At 35.7% G+C, this 11,080-nt stretch overlaps 1 protein-coding gene across 1 annotated transcript; it reads left to right on the forward strand.

Moving 5' to 3' along the window:
• The first annotated feature begins 4,968 nt into the window (after window positions 1-4,968).
• Window positions 4,969-7,356, forward strand: PPP4R3C (protein phosphatase 4 regulatory subunit 3C). The gene is made up of 2 exons (XM_053655770.1): window positions 4,969-7,255; window positions 7,304-7,356. Exons 1-2 carry the CDS (start codon window positions 4,969-4,971, stop codon window positions 7,354-7,356), a joined length of 2,340 nt encoding a protein of 779 aa, XP_053511745.1.
• The last annotated feature ends 3,724 nt before the right edge of the window (window positions 7,357-11,080 follow it).

Consider the following 11,080-nt stretch of genomic DNA (forward strand, 5'->3'; position numbering starts at 1 on the left):
GTCAGATAATATTATTCCTAGAAATTTAGGTAGAAAAAGGAAATAATATGATCCATTAGGATAGAGAAGAAAAGGAGATCTATGAATTAAAGAATTGAAAACAAAACTACAAAACGTCTAGAAGTAGCGGTTTGAACAGAAGAAAAAGAGGAAATCATGGCACTGAAAGTCACAGTCTAAAATTTACATGAAGTCAAGAGAACATTTATCCCTTTTTATTTCTTCCTTTAAATTCATACAGTATAAGCAAAAGATTTTGGAGGTTCCAAGGAAGCAAAGCACTCAATGGGGAATGTGCTAGTGCTAATAGAAATTGCCTATGGATCCAAGAAAATACATAAAGCAGTTCTTACCTCTGAGGATTGGGAAGATAACAGCTAGCACTGATGCAATGCACACAGAACAGGATGATGGTGTTTTCAACTGAGAAGAAACGGTTCTAAATAGCCACACATTTTAAAGTTCTTTGTATAGGGTGACCATATAAATGTTCCTCTTTGCCCATTGAAGTTATGGCTTATACCTCTCTTATTCAAGATTGTGGAATATTGCATTAATATCCACGATTTTCATCCTTCCTTCTATCTACAACCTTTATTATGTAATTTTTCTATGATCCTCCTCACCCTCTAAGTGGGACATGCTTTCCCATCCCTTGACTCTAGGTTTGGCCATGGACTAGCTTTGGACAAGACATGACACAAACAGAAGCTTGAAATGGACTGCATATTTTAATATTAGCTGTAGCTTCTACCTGAGATTTAACCCAGAGTCAGGGAAGGCATGTTTGACAGAACATGGAAAAAATCCAGTTTATTCAATAATCTAGTTTTTCATGCAATTAATAGAATAAAGCAGGAGGATATTGCTTCCTTGAAAGAAAAAGCTATCCAAAAGAGTGAGTTTAGGGCAGCAGAGGTAATGTCAGATGTATCTTGTAAATGAGAAATATCTCCTGTTAAAACTATCTATCTATTCCAGAAGAGGGCTGGGAATAAATGTCAAATTCAATGGTTTATCCTCAGTGTTTAATATAGGGCTTGTCATGGAGGTTACTCAATAACCATGAGAGGAATAAATAAATAGAGTATTGGAAGCCATCCTGTGAAGAACGTGTATGCATTTACATACTTATTTAAAAAAAGAGTGTTCAGAAACCACTATGTATCATGTCTTATGACAACTGCTTGGCACACATCAGTGAGAAAGAAGAACAGGCAAATCACAGCCCTCATACAGCTGGTAATCTGGTTGCAGAAAACAGAACAAATGAAATACAAAATAGTCAAATGATGCTAAGTGCTACGAAGAAAGGATACAGCAAAGAAAACAGATTGGAATGAAGGGTCTCTGCAACTTAAAAGAAGTGGTTAAGAGAGGTCTCACTGGGAAAAGGGGGGCATTGGAATTACTTTGAATTCAGTAAGGACATGAATCAGGTCAATATTGAGAAATAGTGTTCCAGGTAGGATAAAGGGAAGTTGCAAAGGTCCTGAGGCAGAAGGGTGCTTGATGTGCTTCCAACAAAGCCAGGTGGCTAATGTGACTGGAGCAAAATAAGGGAGAGAGAGAAATCTATTAAGTGAAGTGCTCAGATAGGTTGAGGGAGTCAGGATTTGTTGGGCCTTCTGAACCACAGTTAAACTTTGGCTTTTATTCTGAGTAAGGCACAAATACAATTGTTTGGGGCACAGAAGTAGGAGGACATGGCATGTTTTAAATGAATCTTCTCTGGCTATTGTGTTGAGAATGTACTAGTGGGTGGAAAACAAAGAAGCCAGGAGAGGAGACTATTACAGATTTCCAAATCAGAGATGATGGTGGCCAAAAAAGGGAACATTCCACCAACTAAGTTACCTGGAGAACTTCTAGAGAACACACAGTGTGTTTTTCACTAATGATTTTGAAGTTGAAAATTTTAGAGCAGATATATTTGAATAATTCTATTTTCATGCTATTTCATAAAATTAAAAATCACCTTGCTCTTCCCAATATGTTATGTTCTCTCTTTTTATAGATAGAATATTTAGATATTTAAATATGCTGCACAAATACATGTAGTTTGTGTTACCTATACCTAAAATTCCAGAATGTATGACTCAGTACTTTGTTGTCTTCTAAAATACCCTAAGAAACATAAAATTTAAGCCCTTACTAGTTATAAAATGTAGATGAATCATATTTTTATCTAAAGTGATTTATTTGCAGAGCCAAGTCATCAAGAATTACTTCTTACTACCCTAAGGTCATTGGGAGGAAGCATGAAAGAGACAGGCATCCAAAACAGAACAGAGATCCAGAGTCTTAAGAGAAAATCTGCCCATCTTGATTTTGAACCTGTCCCAATTATTTTCCTTCAAATAGCAATGATAGTTGAAATAAAAATTATACTGTTTTAAACATGTGCCATAACAATGTATGCATATTCTAAGAGAAAGCAGGGCACAGTGGGAACAACAAGTTGGAAATCTAAAGGCTTACTTTGAAATCCTAGCACCATTATTTTCTGCAGAGGTTTGAATCAAATGCTCAACTCAGTTTTGGAGTTTCAACTTTTCCCTCTCTGGTATAGTAGTAAAAATATCTTCCTCAGGGCATTTTTGTACAGAAAAAAATATCTATAGAAGGGATTGCATGGCCCCTGGAATAGGACATTTTTAAATTCCTATTACCTTGCTCTCTAATAATCTTAGGTAGGTAGAACTATGAAACCAAAAAGGTACATTGTCTACTTCCCAAACTAAATAAGACAGCAACTGAAAGAATCTAATGCAGGAATAGCAATAAGAAATGCAGACTTAAAGGTCTTTTAGACTAAAGAAATTCTAGTTAACCTAGCTAAGATAATAAGACCTTAACTGGCCTAAGGGGAAGTTTCCTGTGATAAAATTGCGAGAACACAGAAATTTGTGCTGACTGCTTCTCAGAGAATGAAACCTGAAAGCAGATTCAGACAATTGACAAGTACTATAATTGATTCTGATAGAAACTTTAATATAACCACAACAGAGGAAAAATTGGGCACTAGCATGTATGTCATTATTGTTATTACATATTTGCATATTCCCTCCTGTTGAAACTTGCCAGGTGTTTTAAACTAGTATGTATATTAATTTTTGTAATAATTATTTGTTAATCCTTATGTCTAAGTATTATTTATAATTTGCAAATGTTTCTAAACCAGATGATCCTGGCATTGATTTGAATTTTTTAGTGAAATGACTGTCATTTGCATTCAATTCCTAAGTGCCCCAGCTGTCCTGTCCCAGGAATTTTCTTGTGCTATAATCTCCTGGAGGCTACAACTGCAAGAGTGGTGTGGGGAGGAGTTTTTCTGTATCTAATGAACAACTGTCACACACCTCCAGTGCTATGTAAAATGAAGTGATTGTTACAAATAGGATTCTCTTCAAGTCCAAATGTGCTTGATATGACCCAATTCTCAGTTTTTCTCTTGTAATAATAGGGTTAATGTTTTAGGAAAATTTTTTTAAAAGAAAACTGCAGAACTTGCTGCTACATCAAAAATCAGCTTCGTTACTATTAAAATTATATTTAACAGAGTTGCCATATACAAGCTTCTATTTTTCAGTTGGCTACACACAGATGTGGATCTAAAGGAGGAAGTGTGTGACTTTCATCTTCTCTTGATAATTTTATGTTGATTACAAATTATATAGATGGAAGGAATGTGAAATAAAGTGTAAAGAAGGCCAAGAAAAGAAGGATATAGTATAGTTCAGTGGCTGTGAAAACCAATTCTGGAATCAAAAAGATATGTTCAAATCAGTTTTTCAACTTACTAGCAGTGTGACCTTTAGTAATTTATTTTAACTTCTCTAAATTTGTTTTCTGATATTAAAAGGATGTTTAATACCCCTATATCACTAAGTTATTATGAAAATTAACAAAGAAGAAATATAAAAGTTTGTCAGTGTAGAACATATAAGCATTGAAGTATATTTGATCAATTATAATATTACTTTTCTTTATGATAATAATGAGCACTCAAGGATTATTGCCTAGTTGTTGTGGCTGTTATTGTTACTATATTTATTAAGAAATAAAACAACTGATCTGTGACGTTCAGTAGTCACTCAGTTAATTTCAACTGTTTCCTTCTGGCACATTCCTTTCCTAAGAATGAGGAGTGTAGTTATAGATTACAAAAAAATCGAAAACATTTTCTCCCATTTTCTCTAAAAGAGAGAGCTTCAGAGTGAGCTGAACAGAGTGAAGTTTCAGTAAATGATTCAGGTTTAGGGCAAGCCTTATGCACAAGACCCAACTACAGATCTAAGACTATTGCTAATAGTTCACAGGTTACTTGCTCTTGCTTCTTTTGGGATGGGGGAAGAGAGCCTTTTTAACATAGAATGTCAGGTGTGGACTTGATAAGGACATCGACATAAATGATTAAGCTTTTGTTTAAGATATTCACCCCTGGACACCTGATGAGTGAAAATGTTGCTGGGAGACAAAATATATCAAAGGAAAAACAATTCTCTGAGCTCTAATTCCTAAACCTCCATATGTAAGCTGGGTGGCAGCTCGCATTATTATGTATATAACGTTCCTTTTGAGTCGAATCCTGCCATAACCTAGGCTTTCCTAGACAATGGTGAGCAGGTTGAGACAGTCTCCGTTTTAAAGCTCATATTAAGAAAGAGTATGGGGACGCAAAACGGAAAGAGTACGGGGAGCTAGAAAAGAAAGTAAGATGTAACAGGACTCTGGGAAACCCTACTGACCTCCGGAGCTGCCAGCGCTCGATAAGATCCTGACTGCAAGCCACCATCTTCCGAGATTCTTCCTACGAGCCCTGAGCCGCCATCTTCTGCAACTCTCCCCACTAGTCTCATCGGCCACCGTAGCATCCACAACAGCGACAGCTACCGCCATCACTGAGCGTTAGTGTGACGACACCCTAGCGGAGAGCAGTGCTGAGGTAAAGATTCCAAGGTCGCCATGGCGAACAAACAGAGTCACCCTGTAAAACTTTATGCCCTGAATGACCGCATGCAGTGGGAGAATCAGGGCGTGGGGTATATCACCTCAGTTGACATACAATCCCAGGGCGTGTCTCTATTAGTTACTTCGGAGTCCAGCGGCTCACTACTTCTGGAGTCGAAGATATTGCCAGACACACCCTATCAGAAACCAAAGGACACCTTAATTGTTTGGTCTGAAGCTGAGAACCATGGAATGGCACTGAGTTTCCAAGACGCAGCAGGTTGTCAGAAAATCTGGGAAGACATTTGCCGCGTTCAAGGTAAAGACTCTTTAGTCAGTATTACGCAAGACCTCTTGAGTGATGTAGAAGTCTCTGAGGAAACACTAGAAACTGATAATATGGGTGACCCGCCTAACTGTGAACTCAGTGAACTTGAAAAAATTGCTAGCTTTGTTATCTCTGCTTTCTCTTCATCTGACAGTAAGAGAAAGGTGGCCTCAGTCTTGGAAAATGAGAACTATATTAAAAAAATACTGCAGCTATTTTACTCTTGTGAGAAGCTAGGATACACTGAAGGCTTATACCACTTGCACACAATTATTAAAGGGATCTTATTCCTCAACAAGATGCCTCTTCTTAAGACAATGTTTTCTGATGAGTGTATCATGAATGTGGTGGGATGCCTTGAATACGACCCTGCTTCACCTCAGCCAAAGAGGCATCGAGAATTCTTGACCCAAAATGCAAAGTTTAAGGAAGTTGTACCTATAACAGCCTGTCAACTTAGGCAAAAAATACATCAAACATACAGGGTACAGTATATTCAAGACATCCTTTTGTCTGCATCATTTGTGATGGAAGAGAATTGTCTCTCTGCCCTTAATACTTTTATATTCCTCAACAAGTTGGAGATAGTCCACATGCTGCAGAGAGATGACAACGTTTTGCCTCAAGTTTTCACACAGTTAAAGGCAAAGTCTACTAATAATGATAAACGACTTGAACTGATGCTGTTTTTCAAAGAATTCTGTACATTCAGTCGGATGTTAAAGCCTCAAAGCAAGGATGCGCTATTCACAACATTGACACAAATGGGAATTCTTCCTACTCTGAAAACTGTAATGAGCCTGGGTGATTCGCAAATAAGGTCAGCTGCTACTGACATATTTTCTTACCTAGTGGAGCATAGTCCATCCATGATCCGTGAATTTACAATAGAGGAAGCCCAGCAGAATGAAAAAGGCAACCTTCTCATTAATTTAGTAATTAAACAAATGACCTGTGATACTGATCCTGAGCTAGCAGATGCTGTTGTTATAATGGAACTTCTTCGTTGCCTACTTGATCCAGACAATATGTTAATAACACCTAAATGTGAAAGAAGTACATTCCTAAATTTTTTCTATAAACGATGTATGCATAACTTCATAGCACCGCTTTTGGCTGCTACTTCAAGAGATATATTTGAAGAGGATCATATATTTGGAGCTGACAAAAACAACAAAAATTGCTTCAATAATTACCAAACAGCACATCTGCTTAGCTTAATTTTGGAGATGCTCACATTTTGTGTGCAAAATCACACATATTACATTAAACACTATATTTTGAGAAAAGACTTACTGAGAAATGTCTTGATCTTAATGAGATCAAGGCACACATTCCTGGTCTTATGTGCTCTTCGTCTTATGAGAAGCATGATTGGCCTTAAAGATGAAATTTATAATAGGTACATCATCAAGGGAAATCTTTTTGAACCAGTTGTAAATGTCCTTCTGGATAATGGAACTCGGTACAATATGTTGAATTCAGCTGTCCTTTCACTGTTTGAATACATAAGAGCAGAAAATATAAAGTCTCTCACTGCACATATAGTTGAAAAGTTTTACAAAAAACTTGAAGGGATTGAGTATGTTCAGATATTCAAAGGTCTGAAGTTTAAACATGAAGAAGAGGAAAATCGAAAAAGTCAAGTACAGAAGCGTTTGAATTCTATGGCAAGTAGTAAACTGTGTTTCAGAAGTGCCAAAGTCTTGGAGGAGGAAGAAGTCTGTTTTAAAGGAAATATAGGGGAAGGAGAAGCAAGAATGCCAACACTGGAAAATGATTTTCAAGATGTTTATGATAAATTTATGGACATGAAAAAAAAAGAAAATGATGACAAGGTAAATATTTGTAAAATGACATCTTCTGATGACTATAAATTTACTTTTTTCCATTCTGCTGGTGCTGCTAATGAAACAGATAGCCCAGTTGGTAGTACCATAATGAGATTGGTGGATTATCCAGATGATGAGGATGGTGACGATGAAGAGGAAGGTGAAGAAGAGGAAGAAGAAGGAGAAGAAGAGGAGGAGGAAGAACACACAACCCTCAGGCAAAGACCATGTCTTGACCCGTAAGATCTTTGTGAGAGACTCTCGAAATTATTAAAGTCTACTAAAATTCTGGAAATATCAGTTAGCTAAAAAGTTTGACTTTAAAACTTCCTTGTGTGAACTTACAAATATGCAATAACTAGAAAAGATGCTCAGTGTTAACATCTAGGAAGGTTTAGTTCTGTAAAAAGCAAGCTTCCAAGAATCTTAAAATTATTTGGGAGGGGTGGGAGAGCAGGTTGATAATATAATATCAATACAGTTTTGTTCCAGCAATATATATTAGAAACAACTGTTAACAGTTTTTATACAACCTGTAACATTACTTGTCCAAAACCATTGGTTATGTTTTTTTCTTCAGTTGCTTTCTTTGAAACAAAATTTATGTTTATTTTATGCTTATGCGGAGACAAAGTCAACTGGAACAAAAAAAGTAAATCTTTCTGTGAGGATTTAACAAAAGTTTAGCCTTAAGAGTAATTGGAGTAAAGTAATTTTCAATGTGTATTTTCATGAATAAAAAGGGAAGCTGGATTCAATTGTGCAGTTGTGAATGTACCATTTTATTTTTAGATAAGAGATGCCAAAATCAGTCCAATACTATTCTAAAAGGGTATTCTCTAGGGCCTTGATAGTAGGTAGAATAGAATGCTTTCAACTTGGAAGTCATTTCCTGATTCATTAATAAAGCTGTGTGTCTGACTTCAGAGCAGTAGGTAAAATTTAAAGTGCAGTTTACAAAGACTAGTTACAAAAAATAGTGCTGAATGAAGTGACACCTAATATCTAAAAAACATTTGGACCAGTAAAGGTTACTTAGGTGTCAAATTCTACATATGGTACATGAAGGTTTTTCTCCCCATAAACAGCATATAGTATGAAAGGTTTTTTGTTAGAGAATGTAAATGAATGTCTAAAAATAAATTGTAGCAAAGAGTTAAGAGGTTTTTTTACAAGAGCAAGTTAATAGGTCCATGTATTCTGGATTAGTTTAAATTGAAGCAGTTTCTCCTCTTTTGAAGATTTTAGGGTTAATTTCCATTTTATTCATTATTTTAACAAGATGAGCTGTCTGCATGTATAAAGTAGAGTTTTTCAGAAGACAAATATTTACTTTATATTAAAAATAACACTCTAACTCTTTTGTACCATTTAGTGATGCTATTCATGCTGAACTGTAAAATTCAGGAGTTAAAAGTGACCCTGTAATTCCCCAAATAAGATAATTTAAAATGCACTATTTTGCCCATAAAAGACACATCCCATGAGAAACTAAGAGAGTGTTGTGTAAGAGCTACAGGAAGAACACATTCCTAAAACACCAAACAAACATTTCACCAGGAATAAAATCTGTTCAAGTGTGGACATGACATTAGGAGATGTCATCAGACGTTACTAACGACATGGCACAATAGGAGAACTGCATTTTCACATCTCTCAAACCATACTAGTTAAATTCAATGCTGTAATGAGATTATTCAAAGTCAAGTGTGTGAGTGTCTGTCAAAAAAAAAAAGGCAGTTTGTTTAAAAAGTATGTCATGTTTCCCTCCTGGTTAGACTTTCATAGGGGATATTATCTGTAGTACACAAATTTACATGCATACACAGTGTTTTACTTTGAGGAAAATATACTTCACTCTTTGTTTTAGTGGGAGTAGTCCCACTTCTTAACAGAGCAGCTATTTACATCTAGATAGAAAAGAACAATTTTTGACACTCTTTCTGCTTTTTTACTTCCATTGAGCTAGCTTTAATTGGTCATAAAAATAAACACTATAGGAATAAAAAATGAATATTTGCATTTGGTTGTATTGTCCCCAGTGAGTTTGTAAGGCAAGACAAAGGAGGGCATGAGTATAATGCAAAGTTTTTTTTAAAGGACCTCTCTGAGCCCTATTCTAGTCTCAGCTACTTAATATTAGGGAAACAATGTGACAAGCAAAATGGTGCAAAGCCAAATTGCCCATCAGATGCAATAAACTATTAAGGGAAGGTTTAAGAGGGCATCAAAACACAGAAGAGCCATTCTTACTGTCTGCATACTGAGTGCAAAATTGACCAACATGTTCAGTTTCTCTAGATGTTGCATGTGAGAAGATACCATGTAAAAATGTTTAATTTCTCCTAAGTTTTTTAGAAGTAATTTTTTAAAAACCTTAACTGGTTTATTTATGAAAGGAAGAAAAGATTTGGAATGTCCCAGTATCTCCAATAACATTCAGGTGAGCATTTTTGCAGAGGTGCCCTGTATTTGACGAGGTTTCGGTTTAATACACCAGTTCTGGTAATTTTTATGACTTAGTGACTGTCTAAACATGCCAACAAGTGGAGGGTGATGTAACAGATAAAGCAAAAGCTTCATATTCAGACAGCCCTTGATAACAATGGAGGCTCTAACATCAGTTTCATGATCTTAGAAAATGTATTTATTTTCTCCTTTAGTCATAATTTCTCCATCTCATCTGAAAAAAATTAGAAACTATATGTAAATTACTAAGAACATGGTACTCAATAAATACCTTTTAAAACATATCATCAGCAGCAAATAATAGTATAACCATTTTCAAATAATGTGATTTATATCACATTATGCTCATAAAACAATAACTTATATTCTGGGTTAAGTGTGTCATGATCTGATGCTGCTTCCACATCCTCCAGCTTGCTCTCCATTGTTTCTGACTGGCATTTTCTCTAATAAAATTCTTGCATGCTAAATTGCCTCAGGATGACTGCTTCTTGGAGAACCTAACAGTATTTCTCTGACACCATTTTACAGGAGAAACACAGGCACACAGAAGTGTGGGACCAGAATTACTAGCGCTAGTGAGACTTTATTCAGATATGTTTGTCTGACTATAGACTGAGTTCTTTCTCCTAAGTATGATGTGTCTTGAAATGTATAGTGAAAGTACTTTAAAGATTAAAACTAACATATACACCCACCATAAAGATTTATTAATAATAAAGTAGAAATCTGAAATCAATATATCAGGTTAATGAACAATCAATGCACATAAACAGTAACAATGTCCCTCTTTCACATTTACCTGTGCTTCCAAAGATCATGTTATGCTAACACCGCTTGAGTTCTCCTCCATAAAAACACAGGACAGTACTCTGCAAACCACTGTCAGTCATCACACCCACCACAGGAGTTACTAAAGAGATAGATAACACAATTTTCACTATTGCCTCAGAACTCAAGAGAGATAAAATAGCTAACTTTCACTTGGTACCATGCACCATGCTAAGTACTTTATATGTGTGGTTGGATACTTTCCCATTGACAATGGATGTCCATATCACCAGTTCTCATGCATTCTGCCATGCTAGAATTTAGTTGTTAATCTAAGAAAAATGTTGGGAACAGAAGCTTATTTAATTTACAGAGAAATTAAATCCAATTATATACAACTTGAAATTAAATGTATTGCACTTCTTTAGTACGCAGGTTATTTCCTAGTTATTAGACTTGTATCATCTCATGCTCCTTCCTACCTTTCTGTTGGACTGTTTGTTTCCCTTTTCCCTTTTATTTGCTTTAGAAGGCATGCTTTCCTTTCTAATTTGATAATTAGTTACCTTTAAATTGTAACCTGCACACTTTATTTCACAAAGACTAAATGTAATCAGTGTATCCTTCCCTGGAATAATAAAATAAAACAAATTATACCCATCATCCATCTACAGTATGGCATGTGATTTCTTTTTTAATATATCTGACACCTTTAGCTGTTTTCACT

This window comes from Artibeus jamaicensis, unplaced genomic scaffold (genome assembly GCF_021234435.1).
Source record: "Artibeus jamaicensis isolate MK-2021 breed Jamaican fruit bat unplaced genomic scaffold, CSHL_Jam_final scaffold_1283, whole genome shotgun sequence".
Classification (NCBI taxonomy): domain Eukaryota; kingdom Metazoa; phylum Chordata; class Mammalia; order Chiroptera; family Phyllostomidae; genus Artibeus; species Artibeus jamaicensis.

Bases quoted from the DNA above. Each gene is read 5' to 3' on its own strand.
- PPP4R3C (XM_053655770.1), top strand. From the start codon at position 4,969: ATGGCGAACAAACAGAGTCACCCTGTAAAACTTTATGCCCTGAATGAC. The intron at 7,256-7,303 runs GTGACGATGAAG...AAGGAGAAGAAG, and splicing joins TTATCCAGATGATGAGGATG to AGGAGGAGGAAGAACACACA.